The 17,920-nt window shown below is 37.0% G+C and overlaps 1 protein-coding gene across 6 annotated transcripts in view; it reads right to left on the bottom strand.

Annotated features, from left to right (window-relative positions):
* Positions 1-3,273: 3,273 nt before the first annotated feature.
* The window catches only part of Elys (AT hook containing transcription factor 1 homolog), a 269,815-nt gene continuing 255,168 nt past the window's right edge, over positions 3,274-17,920 (bottom strand). For 3 of the 6 annotated variants that reach the window (XM_070089469.1, XM_070089468.1, XM_070089466.1), the window contains 3 exons: positions 13,818-14,186; positions 6,717-6,789; positions 3,667-3,863 (listed from right to left, as the gene is read on the bottom strand). In XM_070089469.1, the coding sequence (XP_069945570.1) occupies positions 3,818-3,863; positions 6,717-6,789; positions 13,818-14,186 (488 nt within the window). In that variant the 3' untranslated portion in view covers positions 3,667-3,817. Of the gene's footprint in view, positions 3,864-6,712; positions 6,790-13,817; positions 14,187-17,920 lie in introns of all 6 variants that reach the window. The other 3 variants (XM_070089464.1, XM_070089465.1, XM_070089467.1) reach the window with 2 other exon arrangements.

Raw genomic sequence — 17,920 nt, 5'->3', positions numbered from 1 at the left:
GGGCATTCTACCGGTCATCTAAAAGATTTGAGGTGTCGGGATCAATTCCTGCACTTGTAGTTGTCCTGCTATAAAAACCAAAGCTGGAAGCTCCTGGAAGTCAAAGGTTAATTTGGCAAAGTTGTTTGGGTAATGCCTCTGACCTTGGGCAGGGTGGATACAAGTTTCCACTTTGATGAAAGGGAGAGTCTGAAGCTCAAGTTGCTCCTGAATGCCCATGCCACATTGTGTAAATTCCTGTTGGGCTATAAAATGTGGGATGAGGACAGCATCACAGCTAGAATTGAGAAAGGAATGTCTGTAATGTGACAGGATGTTTTCAACAGAATGGACAAGGGAAAGATTGTCAGCTGGTTCAGTATCCTTCACAGTAACAATGTGCATCCCACTCTTGAGGGCATAGAAGGGCACAACCAACATGCCTCATGATTGCTCTGTTAATGCCACGGTCAGTAAGGTAATCAGTAGGTGTGAACGAAAATAATTTCATCCTAGATTGTCTTATGAGGGGATAACAGGTTTCCAGGTAATATATTCACTAGGAGAAAAAAAAAGAAGTGTGAGGGTTGTCTCAAGTACATTATTATTATTATTATTATTATAATAATCAAGGAGGAAGTGCTAAACCCGGAGGATTATACAGCTGTCTCAAGTACAGACTGAGGTTGTTTGGACCAAGGCTTCAAGCGAAGCCAAGCCATCCTCTGATGTGCAAATGATCCAAAAGAAGACTCTCCATTGTGAGAAGCTGGGTGTATGATTCAAGTAGAATTAAGGGCAATGGTATGAAAAGGGTCAGTCAAAATGCTGGTGCCAGTCAAGCAATGAGGTGTTGCCCAAAAGTGGTACTGGATTCAAAGGTACATGAGAGTGCCAGGGTCAGGTATGGGTGCCACAGGAGTAAGAGGCCCAGGAGATAAAGCATAAATATGACTATTCATAATTATTTTTATTTTTCTTTACTTGAAAAACAGGCAGATGAGAGGGGCAGCTCAGAGAAAAAATAAAAATTTATCTCCCCCTCTGGATCCAAGAGTACCCTTATGTGACTAGTGGTGCTCTCTGCAAGGAAACCATCTTTCTCCCTACCCTACTGGGTGGTCAGAAATGCCAGGGCCACCCACAGGGTCCCCAGCACATACCCAGATAATCCAATCTCTCAGGCAAGCAGCATTACTGCCAAAGTCCTCAATAGAATAGGATGGAAAACAAAATCCTTTTTCCTCTGCTTAGGAGCTGAAATTCAAGAGGTGGAAATATCCCCAACTAGAGGCAAAATGGTGAGAGGTGGTGGTATTTATATTCAATCTGAGGAAAGAGATGAGGGGTCTAATTCCTAGAATCAAAAGTCCTTTTGCCACACCAAGGGGGTTCCTCCTTGACAAGGCCTGATTAAAATTAAACATTCTTATTTAGAACTTTGTCTATGTTTAAGTGTTTACCGGAAAGTTAATTTTACTATATTCTCCGTTTTTTTTTTTTTTTTTTACAAAAAATCCAATACCAATTTGGATACTACGTGACAAGTATTCGTGTATTACTGTAAGCACAAATTTGAATTTCACCACAGTTATAACAAATAAAATAAATGTTATAATGAAGCTCATCTTTAATATTTAAAAGCATACACATCCTAACAAAATAAAATGTTGCAGTTCATTCTGAATGCTTACACTACCATAGTACATTAATTATATAATACTATTAACTTTTCATGAAGCTGATAATTTATCTAACCAAATAATTAATATTCTTTCAGTATGACTATATTTTATATAATTATAGTATACCCGAATTGGACAGGCAGATGTCAAGACAAATACAAATCATCATATCCTACAATGCTACCTTGTGAATAAAGCACAATCATCTTCCAGAAGAAACAGTGGTTCTGGGCACATTATACTGTACTGTGCTTCAATTACTAAATGCTGTAAAACATTACTTAATATGAAGTTATTTGTTCTTTTTTAAAGCTATGTCAGATATACAAATTAACAATCTACATACCAAAATAAGTGTATTATGATACATTTTAAGTACTGTACATCAGAATAGATACGCAAAACACTTGCGCACCTGAAACTACCACTGGTCTCGTTTATAAAAGCCTTAATTCAGTCTTCCAAACTTTATGAAAAACCTAGTTAAAAATGAGCTTATAGTATAAAATTACAAAATGACACTGATCTTACGTTTTCCTAATACAGTAACATTATGTACTAAAAAAAAAAAAAATCACTAATTCCAGTGACCCAAGTACACTGATCGAAAAAATTCTACGAAACTCCTTGATTCTACATAAAAAACACAATACTTGAAAAAATATTTGCCGAAGATTCAATATTTCAACAAACCATTCATAACGAGCATTAATGAGGAAGTTTATATATACCTATTGCCCTCCAAGATTGACCAAAACTAACTCTAGCTTCAAATTTTACCAGCACTGCTACTATTTTTTTTTATAAATAACTTAATCTTAATATCTGATAGTTTGCATGTGCTGGTCTAATATTACTTTTTAAGCAGGCAAATAAATATGTTGTAAATTTCTCATGCTGTGGTTTAAGCATATACAGTCCTAACTCATTTAACCATAACTATAAATAATTAATTTTTACACACAAATAATTAATTTTTACACATATTAGGTTCTTCAAAATGAGAAGCATGTTACATACTACTCTACTTATACGTGGTAAAATTAATGACGTGGATTTCTGGATATAAAAAGTCAGCTGCAGGATTACATCAGGATATATCAACACCCAAACCTTGGTAAATGGGACTTTGCCTTTTCTCTACCAAATGTATAATTTACATATTAATCCCAAAATAATAGTAAAGCATGTTGCAATTAATATATTTATCACAGCCTTGTTAGGTTCAACCTCATCAATAGAAAAGGTGAACAAAATAGCACACAATACCTAAAACAACTAAATTAGTAAGATACTGCATTACAGCAATGGCAAATATAAAGGACTTAGATATAGTGAGAATAATGAATATCTTTTCAGAGCAGTATGTTCTGATAACCATATAGGACAAACACACTTCCCACAGTTTATTTTAGTAAGAGCACTTTTACTATACAATTCACCATTGCCTCAGTGTTATCAATTTTGTTTTTAAATAAAGACTTCATTGTACAATACAAAGCTAATGATGTGTATTACTTGACAAAAACCCCTTACCTCCCCCACATACCTTTTTTGTTAGGTCTTCAGCAATTTACTTAGCTTTTGGTAACTGTCTTTAGGTAAGAATTTCTATATATATATATATATATATATATATATATATATATATATATATATAATTATCCAAATCAAAAAGTACTGTATCTTAAAATAATTTTTTTTATCAAAATATATACCTCTTAATTTATCTGGAAATCTACTTTATTCTTATTTTCAACAGAACAGAAAACCATTACCTTAAAAATCTAGAAAAATAAAGAGGAGACTAATGTATCTTACAAGTCCATTGCTTTCTTCTTCTAAGATGTCAAGGTCAACACACCATTACATGAAACATTTCCTTTCCACTTCAAATCATTAAGGCTACAATATTCTTAGCAGAACTGTTTATCAGAAATGTTGGTATCTGTTCATTCATGTTATTTAAAACACTAAGTAGCACATGTCATTGAATAAGCTGTAGGAACACTGATGCTATTAATAATTAGATAAAATATTATCACACACACCATTCATGGTTTACCATACTGCACATAGCAACAGTATTTAGTGAAGGCTGCATATTATTTCTGATTTCTTGTTGAAGATTATTTCTTGGCTCAATCTATACTTCAGTCACCAGAGTTCTTCTTACCTTCCTCAATCTTTGCATGATATCTGAAAAAAAAAAAAAAAAAAAAAAAAAAAACTGTAATTTTTGACAGTATACATGCTAAGTGACTGATGACAAACCTAATGCTTGCTTTCTGTGGCCTGATGGCTAAAGCTCTCACTTCACATGGTGAGGGTCTGGGGTTTGATTCCCAGCCAGGGTAGAAACATTGGGCATGTTTCTTTACACTTGTTGTCTATGTTCACCCATCAGTAAAATGGGTACCTGGGTGTTAGTTGACTGGTGTGGGTTGCATCCTGGGACACTGACCTAATTTGCCCAAAATGCTCAGCATAACAAGGGGCTTTCTATATAGTAGTATGTCACTGATATCAGCTAGGCCTGTAATACCATGTACATGTACTTGTAGTACATAAAGATATTATTATTATAATATTAAGTATAGAAGTTACAGTTTTTGCTTAACTCCTTAAATTCCTTGTTTCACTAATACCCATAGTGATCATCTCTATTTCTCAAGGTGCAGTACGGAACTTGGCTTTCTGATTCTAGTATCGTTTCCTTTGGAAAAGTTTTGAAATGATACTAGAATTAGCACAAGAATCCAGTAAAACTCCTAGCTGATATCTGCCATGTCGTTGTCCAGTTGCTACAATGTGCAGCTAGTAGCAACAGCCTAGTTTATCAGGCTATCCACCAGGAGGCCTAGTCTAGGACTGGGTCATAAGAGTGATGTTCCCTGGAACTGTCTGCAAATAACCACTGGGTATGTACTGAGGAGCCCAGCTGATGCTGCCTCCCACATATTTTAATCAATATTTTTCTATGCTCTGACTATCATATACAGGAAGGCCCCGCTTTACGGCGTTTCACTTTACGGCGTTCCGCTAATACGGACATTTCAAATTATGATCAAAACTCACTATACGGCTCCCCCCACCTGACTTTCTAATACGGTCACCGTGCCCCACCCTGTTTGTTTACATTCTCCATGAGCTCAGTAAGCACTAAGTCTCTCCATTTTGTCTGGAAACTCCAAAATTTCAAATGTTTTTAAAAGTTATTTCATATTTTATATATACTCTGATAATTATACTTATGTATACCTGTACCTAAATAAACTTACATACATCGAGTCATTTAAATGTCGTATATTACGTTAATATACACATTTTCATTAATCCATCCATGATATTTTTTTCAAAATTATATAATAAACACGATGCATAACATATAAATAAGATAAATACACCCCACAGTAGAATAAATAAACAAATGTGAGATGTGAGCAGACGACTTCCACAAGTGACGCCATAATAACAATACTCACCGAGTCTCATTAAATGTCGTATATTGCGGTAATATACACATTTTCATTAATCCAGCCATGATATTTTTTTCAAAATTATATAATAAACACGATACATAACATAAAAAGATGATAAATACACCCCACAATAGAATAAATAAACATAAATATAAGATGTGGGAGCCTGGTTTGTTTACATAACTCTGCGCCTGTTACCTCTCATGTACTCATTCTTTCTCTCTCTCATTTATTCGTTTTATCTCATTTACTTACTCCTGACCCTACATTAAGACTACAAATATTTTAAGGTAAGTAATGAGTGAACTGTATATACATTTTATCGCTCTGGGATGCTTAAATATCATAGAATAGTATGTGTGGGTGGGGTGGCCTGGTGAGGTAGCCTGGCTATTACAATACATACCACACTTGATTTCTTACAATAAATACTACTTGTCTCACCCTAGATTAAGACTATAAATATTTTAAGGTAAGTAATGAGTGCACTATGTGTGTATTGTACCTTTTTATTGTTTTTTGATGCCTGGTTCTATTGCTAACTTAATATATGTTAGTGTAAACTTGTTATCTAGTGTTTGTATGCATTTATAAGTGGAAAAAAAGGGTGTTCCACTTTACGGCGATTTCCGCTTTACGGCGGTAGCCTGGAACCTAACCTGCCGTATAAGTGGGGCCCTCCTGTACATTTATCTTTTTTGTACGTTTGTTTGGAGTAGGTATGGCAAGTTCCCCCCCCCCTTTTTTTTTTTTTGGGGGGGGGGGGGGGGGGGGGGGGAATAATCTGTTGAGGAAATGTTGCTTATATGATGATTTTCAGAGAAGGAACCAACTGATACTGCCCTCACATCTTTTATTAATATTTTGATCAAGTGCACTTATTTATCTTTGAAAGTTTGGTGCTAGATAGTGAAAGTTTTAGGAAGCATAATCAACTTCACAGTTTTATGGCGAGTATCAGTATATCAAGTAACTGACTCAGCTACATCCAACTTGGCCCATGAAACAAACAATAGAATTTGTGGTAAATTTTACTTGGAACAAGAGAAAAAAATGGGTAGCAAAACCATACAGTGCAAGCACTATTTTCCACCTCCAGAACTAGAGTTTGATTAATGAATTTCCCTACATCACTTCATAAAGGTTGTTACATAATCCAAGAGCACATCAAAACCTAAAAATCACTGTGAATGTTACATGCCTAAATAAGTGTTTAGGGGTTATGCAGATGAAGTATTTTAAAAATTCTAGAGTACTGTGAAAAACACAATTTTTTTTTTTAGAAAACTACACAATATCCACAGCTATAATTTACAATGGAATGAAAGTTGGTATGCAAAGGCACATTTTATAACTAGCACTATATCCCATATAAATATAGTACCAGCAAAGTAATTTTTTTTACACTGGGTACCACTTCTATGACAAGAGAGGGACAGCATTAGCAGTATCAAAAAAAAAAAAAAAAAAAAAAAAAAAAAAAAAAAAAAAAAAAAAAAAAAAAAAAAATCCACTGTTACCCATTATGTTTATCACATGTGACATTTCACAAGATATGTACTTTACCTACTTGACAATTCTTCCAGCAGTCTGAGGGGGAGAAAACAGGAACTCTACAGCTTCACTGGTAAGGTACTCCAAAGCTGAAAGCAGAGTGTATTTTGAAATTTATATAGGCAACATTTTATTGATCAAATTCCCTTAAATACAATTAAACGAGCATTACTTTTTTTTAATACTGCCCATCTCCCATTAAGGTAGGGTGACCCCCCAAAAAGCACTTTCACCATCATTCACTATCACTGTCCTGCCAGAGGTGCACAGATACTACAGTTCAGATGCCTCTCCAAACTGCAAATACAGTATTCCCACTCCTACCTCAAGAGTGCAGGCACTGTACTTCCCTCCTCCAGGACTCAAGCTAACCAGTTTCCCTAAATCCCTTCACAAAATGTTATCTTGCTCACACTCCAACCAATTGTCAAGTCACAAAAAACATCTGCCTCCACTCCATCCTATCCAACACCTGCTGGATACCCAAGCCCCTTGAACACAAAACCTACTTTATCCCCTGCCGCCAACCTTTCCTAGGGTGACCCCTTCCCCGCCTTCCCTTCACTACAGATTTAAACACCCTCCAAATCATCCTATTTTGCTCATTCTCTCCAAATATTCAAACCATCTCAACTCCTCCTCAGCCCTCTTGATAATACTTTTAGTAACTCCACACCTAATCTCCAAGCTATAAATTCTCTGCACAATATTTACATCATATTGCCTCCAACCTCCTCCTGGCTGCAACATTCACAGCCCACGCTTCACACCTATATAAGTGTGTTGGTACCACTACTCTCTCATAACATTCTCCTTGGTGACTCCATGGATAATGTTCTTTGTCTTTATAGGTATATACATTAACAATTATTTCAATTACATTTTCTCTCAATGGTCACTTCCTGTCAAGGCAAGGTGACCCAAAGAAAACACATTCACCACAATTCAATCAATGTCCATTAAAAAACACTTATCTTCATTCACTCCTAACAACCTCACACAAACCTGTGGATAATTAAGTCTCTGTTACCCAGTCCTTCCAACTATTCTTGGGATGACCCCTACCTCTCCTATCTTTTACTCTAAATGTGCACCCTCTTCATCATGCCCTCTCTCTCTCTCTCTCTCCATCCCCTAACCACCTCAACAACTTCTCTTCAGCCTTCTGAATTATATCCATGGTGACCATACATTGCCCCACTGAATTTTCTGCATGATATTCACACCACACACTGTTCTCAAATATGACATCTCCACTGTCTTCATTTACTTTTGCCTGCAGCATTTAAGACCCATGCTTCACACCCATACAAAAATGTTGGTCTCATTATACTGTAGCACATTTCCATTTTTGCCTCAACAGATAAAATTTTCTTTCCATAGATGCTGCAACACCACCCATCTTTCCCCCCCCCATCCCCCTCATCTATTCTCTAGTTCATCTCATCTTTCAGACCCCATCTCCTGACATGTTCACTCACATATACAATTTCTAAATACATCCACTTCTTTCATATACCACCTCCCTCCAGAATGATAACCTTTTGTGGCCTAGAGTTTTATCCTCATTGTCTTGCTCTTTTCTATATTTGCTTTTAATTTCCATCTTTTACATGCCCTTCCAAATTTGTTCATCAACCTTTGCATTAGTCTTTGTTTAATATTTTATTTCATATATAAAAATAGCTACACAATTTGTAAGCAATTGTTTTTTTTTTTAGGTCAACTATTAACCATTCCTAAGTCCATATTTTAGCAGAGTGACTTTAAATTCTTAAATTAGTACTATGAATTTCCTACAAAAAACCTTTCACTATATGGCAGTTTTTCATACCACTCTTAACTTTACAATTCTTTTCAATAGTACACAACATATTGTATGAGGTAAAGCGAGAAATGCCATGCAATAAAATAAACATCTATATATGCCAAGTAATGGAAATGGAAGAAAGTAAAATCAATCCACGAAAAATTATAATTATTCAATTTTTTTTCATCAGATCATATAATTGAAATTGTGGGAAATGCATGTGCTACACTGGCTAACTATAAAATAGCTTAAAGATATATGAATGGAGAGTAGGTGAAAAAGCTGTTCACAACATAATTTTTTTTAACACACTGGCTGTATTCCACTGAGGCAGCATGGCCTAAAAAGAAAAACAAAAGTTTTTCTTTTTACATTTAGTAATTTATACAGAAGGGGCTATTAGCTCCTTACTCCCAACATTTTAGTTGCCTCTTACGACACGCATGGCTTATGAAGGAAGAATTCTTTTTCACTTCCCCATGGAGATGAGAGGAAGTAAAGAACAACAAGAACTCTTAACCCGTACATGGTCCAAACATATACACGTATGTACATTCTTACCGCTAGTGCCCCAAACATATATAGATGTTTTATTTTTCCTGCCTTCAAATATGGCACGACTGGCCTGAGATGCCTTGTCAGTATAGAATGGGTCATAACACTCAGTGTGCACTGTATTAAAAAAATCTGGGACCACTTAGTACCTTGTGGGAGCACCAGTTCAAATGAGCGTCAGCTAGAGCAAACAGCACGGCAAACACCTAGGATTCACTGATTTCATGTAGTATTAACTCTCCCATTTTAAGAGGAAAGGGATGTTGACCCCGAGTTTAGTGGCTTTGAGGTGGATGTGGCCATAAGTGGTCGAGGAAATATAAAAAAAAACTCGATAATAACCCATGTGCAACACCCTTTCAGAATGTCTTATAACCTATGCCCTAAGTAAAGAGAAACAATTCTGGAATGTAATACTTGTTCAGCAGGCTAGCTGTGGCTGGCCAGCTGGCTGGCTGCTGGCGGCTTGGCTCCGTTTGTTTGTCTGTGTATCTGTCTCTGTCTGACAGGTACACATAAATACAAGTATACATAGTGTAAATTACCTAGAATAACCCAAAAAATCCAGACAAAGTGCTATACTCTGCTTGAAGATATGAGTAAATGTCATGATGCAGTCTTGTGGCTCTCTCTGAGGCAGAGAGCTAGATGGATAGACAGACATGTTTGTGTACCAGCAAAAACAAAGCGAGGGCCGATGCTCATCAAATGTCACCTCTAATCTTTCTTATCAAGTCTTATCACCGCACCCTCGCGTATGCTCATCAAATGCCAGTTCTTATCTAATGTTATCTCATCTTATCAGTCACTGTCAGGGGTGGACTGAGGCTTGTTTTTCATGCTTCAAGGGAACTTATTATTACGTATTATTATTATTATTATTATTATTATTATATACTTCCACATATCCAAAACACTGCTGGGACCTATAAATACTTTGTATATATTCCAAGACAATAGTAAATGGCCAAGGCAGGTGTAAATGTCCACCTGTCAGTGCATTTGTGACAATTTGAGTACAATTTCAGTACTTAATACTAGTGTCAGAACAAAGATTGGTTATGAAATGACAAGAACTACTATAAATTGTAATTATCAGAACATAAAAATTATATAAAATATAAAAATAGAAAAAAAGGTATATCAGCAACACTTCTGCAAGCGGTAGGACTCGATGTTGCTGTCACGTGAGCATCCAGTGTCAAATTCTTGGCCTCGTATCTCTGTAAGTACTGATCCTAATTTTTTTTTATCCTATGACACTTAGAAAAATTTGCTCTTTATTTTCATTAAAAAAAAAAAAAAAAAAAAAAAAATCAAAATATTCGGGGTACTGGGGTAGTGAACGTATATATATGTTTGGACTGTTTACGGGTTAAGAAAATAGAAGAAAAACCAGGTGGGTATATATACATGTATGCATGTACATGTGTGTGTAGTATAAGCAGCAAGATATACCTGGTATCCTGCACTTTTTTTTTTCTAACAAACTAGCCATATCCTACCAAGGCAGGGTGGCTCAAAAAGAAAAACAAAAGTTTCTCTTTTTAACTTTAGTAATGTATACAGAAGGGGTTATTAGCCCCTTGCTCCTGTTATCTTAGTAGCTTCTTACGACACACATGGCTTACACCTCAAGAAACATCGATTGGATACAATAAGTTCAAGGAAGAATTACAAAATGCGAGTTAAGATCAAGGCAAAAACCACTTAAATTGCCAATGCTGGATGACAGACAGAAAAGAAGAGATTTGATAGCAATATACAAGGTTATATGGAAATAAAAGAATAGATATAGAAGTCTCTTCAGTATTTTCAACAGGAACAAGAGGATACAGACATAAATTGAGAAAAAAGTGCAGCTGAAGGGATACCGGGAATTTTTTTGTAAAAACAGAAGCAAGCAATAAATTAAAAAGGTGGCAGTGTACAGCAACCACAGGAAATTTTACAATTATTTTTTTTTTTTCAACAAGTCAGCCGTCTAACAGTGAGGCAGGGTGACCCAAAAAAAAGAAAGAAAATCCCCAAAAAGAAAATGCTTTCATCATCATTCAACACTTTCACCACACTCACACATAATCACTGTTTTTGCAGAGGTGCTCAGAATACAACAGTTTAGAAGCATATGCGTATAAAGATACACAACATATCCCTCCAAACTGCCAATATCCCAAACCCTTCCTTTAAAGTGCAGGCATTGTACTTCCCATTTCCAGGACTCAAGTCCGACTATATGAAAAAAACCGGTTTCCCTGAATTTTTTTTTTTTTTTATTATTATCACACTGGCCGATTCCCACCAAGGCAGGGTGGCCCGAAAAAGAAAAACTTTCACCATCATTCACTCCATCACTGTCTTGCCAGAAGGGTGCTTTACACTACAGTTTTTAAACTGCAACATTAACACCCCTCCTTCAGAGTGCAGGCACTGTACTTCCCATCTCCAGGACTCAAGTCCGGCCTGCCGGTTTCCCTGAACCCCCTTCATAAATGTTACTTTGCTCACACTCCAACAGCACGTCAAGTATTAAAAACCATTTGTCTCCATTCACTCCTATCAAACACGCTCACGCATGCCTGCTGGAAGTCCAAGCCCCTCGCACACAAAACCTCCTTTACCCCCTCTCTCCAACCTTTCCTAGGCCGACCCCTACCCCGCCTTCCTTCCACTACAGACTGATACACTCTTGAAGTCATTCTGTTTCGCTCCATTCTCTCTACATGTCCGAACCACCTCAACAACCCTTCCTCAGCCCTCTGGACAACAGTTTTGGTAATCCCGCACCTCCTCCTAACTTCCAAACTACGAATTCTCTGCATTATATTCACACCACACATTGCCCTCAGACATGACATCTCCACTGCCTCCAGCCTTCTCCTCGCTGCAACATTCATCACCCATGCTTCACACCCATATAAGAGCGTTGGTAAAACTATACTCTCATACATTCCCCTCTTTGCTTCCAAGGACAAAGTTCTTTGTCTCCACAGACTCCTAAGTGCACCACTCATTCTTTTCCCCTCCTCAATTCTATGATTCACCTCATCTTTCATAGACCCATCCGCTGACACGTCCACTCCCAAATATCTGAATACATTCACCTCCTCCATACTCTCTCCCTCCAATCTGATATTCAATCTTTCATCACCTAATCTTTTTGTTATCCTCATTACCTTACTCTTTCCTGTATTCACCTTTAATTTTCTTCTTTTGCACACCCTACCAAATTCATCCACCAATCTCTGCAACTTCTCTTCAGAATCTCCCAAGAGCACAGTGTCATCAGTAAAGAGCAGCTGTGACAACTCCCACTTTGTGTGTGATTCTTTATCTTTTAACTCCACGCCTCTTGCCAAGACCCTCGCATTTACTTCTCTTACAACCCCATCTATAAATATATTAAACAACCACGGTGACATCACACATCCTTGTCTAAGGCCTACTTTTACTGGGAAATAATTTCCCTCTTTCCTACATACTCTAACTTGAGCCTCACTATCCTCGTAAAAACTCTTCACTGCTTTCAGTAACCTACCTCCTACACCATACACTTGCAACATCTGCCACATTGCCCCCCTATCCACCCTGTCATACGCCTTTTCCAAATCCATAAATGCCACAAAGACCTCTTTAGCCTTATCTAAATACTGTTCACTTATATGTTTCACTGAATCCCTTCACTAAATATTACCCTGCTCACACTCCAACAGATCGTCAGGTCCCAAGTACCATTCGTCTCCATTCACTCCTATCTAACACGCTCATGCACGCTTGCTGGAAGTCCAAGCCCCTTGCCCACTAAACCTCCTTTACCCCCTCTCTCCAACCCTTTCGAGGACGACCCCTACCACGCCTTCCTTCCCCTATAGATTTATATGCTTTCCATGTCATTCTACTTTGATTCATTCTCTCTAAATGATCAAACCACCTCAACAACCCCTCTTCTGCCCTCTGACTAATACTTTTATTAACTCCACACCTTTTCCTAATTTCCACACTCTGAATTTTCTGCATAATATTTACACCACACATTTCCCTTAGACAGGACATCTCCACTGCCTCCAACCGTCTCCTCGCTGCTGCATTTACCACCCAAGCTTCACACCCATATAAGAGTGTTGGTACTACTATACTTTCATACATTCCCTTCTTTGCCTCCATAGATAACGTTTTTTGACTCCACATATATCTCAATGCACCACTCGCCTTTTTTCCCCTCATCAATTCTATGATTAACCTCATCCTTCATATGAAGAAGATATTAATGAAGGTGGGACAACAAATTATAGCTCTGTTATGGTATTAGTAACAATAGGAAGAGAGAAATTTACATTATGGCCTTGGAAAACCTTTTCAGGAGTTGATCACTTTTACCTGTGTTCATAACTGTATTTGTCCTAGTTGTTTCTCACTTTGTATCCATTAGTGTTTATGACTCTTCATTGCAAAAATATTGTACAAGCTTAAAGCCCAGATGTATTAAACCTGAAGCAAATGAGAGTATTCTCAACATATCAACTAGAAACTCAACATATACAAGGAAACATGTGTATTCCCCAAGTGCCTGTGTACGAATTCTCCAAGAGAATACAGCATTAAAAATATTCACATTCAATTTTATTCACTAAATAACAAAGTAAGTAAAACTTTACCATAAACATGAGTGAGGAACATACTGTCAAGCAAAGTATGAACAGCAGTATGAATTACATTCAAAAAGTTCTTCCACTAATATGTCTGTATACATACCTCGAACTTTTCTTGAACTAGCAACAGATTTAGGCTTAGAAAACTCAAACTGAAGTGCAGTAGGTTCCTTCACTGTTTCATCTTTCTGTTTTTCCTCTAGTTCTGCTATTGTTTCTATAACTGCCACTTCCTTCTCTCTGTTTTCTTCATGAGCCTTTGGCATTTCTTGATCTTTTAGAGTAACCTTTTCTCCTTCCTTTTCCTTAGTTATTCCATTTTCTTTACCATCATCTTCTGTTACCTGACACCCAGGTCTGTCCTCCACTTTCTCTTTTATATCCAACTCCAAGCCTAATATCGATGTGTCAGATGATCTGAGAGTAGATCTTGGTTTCTTGGTGGAAGTGGTTTCTAGTTCCGAGCTATCTTCTGCAAAATTAAAAACTATTTTAATACAGACCCAATGATTGTTTTACACGTACATGGATTCCTGCAAATATTAGTAACCCCCCAAAATACTCTACTGAATATTTATTCATTTATAATAAATACTTGGACAATACAGAAGTCCAAAACCAGAGACAGAAGAGGATATGCCTGTAAGTTTATCCAAGCTAGCCTCAGCAAACACCAATACTTAACTACAATTGACTATTTCTCCTACCCTTCCAAGAAACACTGGTGTTTCTCAGGGCAATATGTCTGGTAATCTCATCCTATTCAAGAACGACCTACCCAGTGCTTCCGAACACCTCAACTGAAGCTTTTGTTGATGGCCCTCTCTTCTTTTCAAACAATGACTGCAACATAATATATTAATGATCAAATTCACAAATTATGACAAGCAAGTTCAACACTTCAGGTTTAAAGAATTTTTTTTTTGTTAACATATGGATGTGTAAAGGTAGAAAGTTGAAAGTGAAGAGAGATAAGAGTAAGGTGATGAGGGGTATCAAACGATTTAGATAAAAAAAAAATGGATATCACAATGGAGGGAGTGAGTTTGGAAGACGTGAATGTTTTCAGATATTTGGGACTTGACTTGTCAGCAGAGGGGTTTATGAAGGATGAGGTTAACCACAGAAATGATAAAGGAAAAAAGATGAGTGGTGCACTGAGGTATCTGTAGAGACAAAAAAAAAAAAAAAAAAAAAAAAAAAAAAAAAAAAAAAACAAAAAGTTATCCATGGAGGCAAAGAAGGGAATGTACAAGAGTACAGTGGTACCAACACTGTTTTTCGAGTATGAATTTTTATAATCATGGGGGAGCGCTAAACCCATAGGAATATACAGTGCATGTGTGGGGGGGGAGGAGATGGCAGGTATTCAGGCTCAATTCAGGGAACTGGAGCACAGATCCAATTCACTAGATCAAGAGCCCCTCACCAGCATCAAGGAACCTCCCGTTAGGAGATATGGGTGTGAAGCATGGGTTGTTAATGCTGCAGCAAGGAGGTGAATGGAGGCAGTGGAGATGTCCTGTCTAAGGGCAATGTTTGGTGTAAATATTATACAGAGAATTTGTAGTGTGGAAATTAGTCAGAGGGCCGAAGAGGGGTTGTTGAGGTGGTTTGGTCATTTAGAGAAAATGGAACACAGTAGAATGACTTGGAGAGCATATAAATCTGTAGGGGAAGGATGGCGGGGTAGGGGTCATCCTCAAAAAGGTAGGAGGGAGGGGGTAAAGGAGGTTTTGTGGGCAAGGGGCTTAGACTTCCAGCAAGCGTGCATGAGCGTGTTAGATAGGAGTGAATGGAGACAAATGGTTTTTGGGACCTGATGAGCTGTTGGAGTGTGAGCAGGGTAACATTTAGTGAAGGGATTCAAGGAAACCAGTTATTTTTATATAGCCCGACTTGAGTATTGGAAATGGGAAGTACAATGCCTGCACTTTAAAGGAGGGGTTTGGGATATTGGCAGTTTGGAGGGATGTGTAGTAGGATGTTATATATATAACTGGGGCCCTGATATTATATTCTATAGAGAGTTTATTATATTATTTCAGGTCACTTTTTATATTTTATCTTTATATATGCTTCTAAACTGTTGTATCTGGGCATCTCTGCAAAGTGATTATGTATGAGTGAGGTGAAAGTGTTGAATGATTAAAGTATTTTCGTTTTGGGGGATTTTCTTTATTTTTGGGTCACCTTGCCTAAGTGGGAGATGGCAGACTTGTTGAAAAAAAAAATGTATGTATGTATGTATGCTTGTACATGCAAGTGTAGTGTGACCTAAGTGTAAGCAGAAGTAGCAAGACATACTTGAAGTTTTGCATGTTTATGAAACAGAGAAAAGACACCAGCAATCCCACTATTATGTAAAACAACTACAGACTTCTGTTTTACACTCACTTGGCAGGATGGCAGTACCTCCCAGGGCAGTTGCTGTCTACCAACCTACCTACCTAGTCTAATATTTTGTCAGTAATTCTACCCATTCTCTAAGTTTACACCAAAATTTACTGCTCACAGTATATCTAAGGGTGCTCTGAGTAAGACGTAAATATATGTCTGGCAACAATCCCACTAACGCAAATTTACGTGAAAGACAGTGAAAGGGTTAAGGGTTTGCATTATGCTAGATGAATCATTCCATACATCTGCAATGGGCCTGAATCACATCTAGTCCATCAAACAAGGGACAACTGTGTTTGGTAATGGATATGCAGTTGGGACTCTGAAAGAAGAATTATAGATTGAGAAAACCTGTAGTTGGAGTGTTGGAGCTTAGAAAAAACAACTATCAGTGGATTCCAAAAGAGGAATGCATGATGACAGTAACAACACCTTTATGCAAGTATGAGGGACAGTTTTCATACAGTATCTAAACATTTAGCCATTTCTCATTAGAACATGGACACTCAGTAAGGTGCATTTGCAGCTATCCATACCTGCTCTTACAGCTTGTGAACTAGCCACCTGTGAGAAAGTGTCAAATGTCTTATTACAGTCCACCAACTCCTTGCTTGCCTGCTTCATCTTGGTTACCTTGTCTTTATTGCTTTAAGATTCTACTGGCTTATGGCATGGTGAAACTAGGTCATAATGCATAGTTGACTCCATGAGTGTGTGCTTATGAATGTATTTTCATAATGTATAATTAAAGCAGCTTCACAGATAACATTACAGTTACAATTCTTAACATGCCAGAAAAATGATGAGCTGTTATATGCATCTAAAAGAATTCTTATGTTCAGTGACTCATGATTAAATTTCTACTTTGTCCTAGAAATTTTATACAGACAATGTACAATTTTGCAGAGCATAGATATGATGTATACCTTGTATTTACTCATTTTTTTTTTTGTTTAGGAAATAACAATTTAGTATATGTATATGTTTTCATTTTTTGCTTATGTTTTTCTTATAGGCTCTTTAGTAACTATTATTATATTAGCTCTTTACACAAAGCCCAAAATGGCGTTGTGTAAAAGCCATTTTGGGCAACCAAGTCTTTTGAATAGTGAGAATGATGATGATGTCATTCATTTTAGTTATTGTGGGCAGCAAACTCAGAGTACACAGAAATACATTTCTGAGATTGCTTCACTAAACCCATTGAGGGTCCAAGCCGTAGTTCTACACCTTATCCACAGGGTCCAAGCCGTAGTTCTATGCCATGAGCTCAGCACACACCAATAAGCTGTGAGCATTAAATTTGGGCCTAGATATGAGAATGTATCTATGTGGTAAGTGTGTACCATATAAAACAAATCCTGCAGCACGCAGTGCATGAAAAAAAAAAAGCGAATATTTTCTGGATTAAAACAGCGACTTTGTGGTGTATTTCCATACGATTTCTATCGTTGTATTCATGGTTTCGTGGTTTCATTTGATAGAAGATATATTACAGAAACAGAGATGATTTTGATTGGTTTTAGTATTGAAAATAGCTTGAAATTGAGCTCAAAGTAGCAGAAATGTTTGCTTTCTGCTGATGTTCAAGAGTAAACAAATGAGGTCCAATACACATCAAATTGTGGGTCTAATATACATTCACGAATGCGCTGATATTATTTATATAATTATTACAATATTGCACAAGAGTAAATTTTTTATTTTTTGGTGTGAATAAAAATCAAAATGGAATTCATCTGTAAAGCCTGGAAACAACTAATAAAAATAGGAAATGTTATTTTAGTGCCAATAATGCCTGCATTG

Source organism: Cherax quadricarinatus, chromosome 28 (assembly GCF_038502225.1).
Source record: "Cherax quadricarinatus isolate ZL_2023a chromosome 28, ASM3850222v1, whole genome shotgun sequence".
Classification (NCBI taxonomy): Eukaryota; Metazoa; Arthropoda; class Malacostraca; order Decapoda; family Parastacidae; genus Cherax; species Cherax quadricarinatus.
This window is presented reverse-complemented; position numbering and strand designations above follow the sequence as displayed.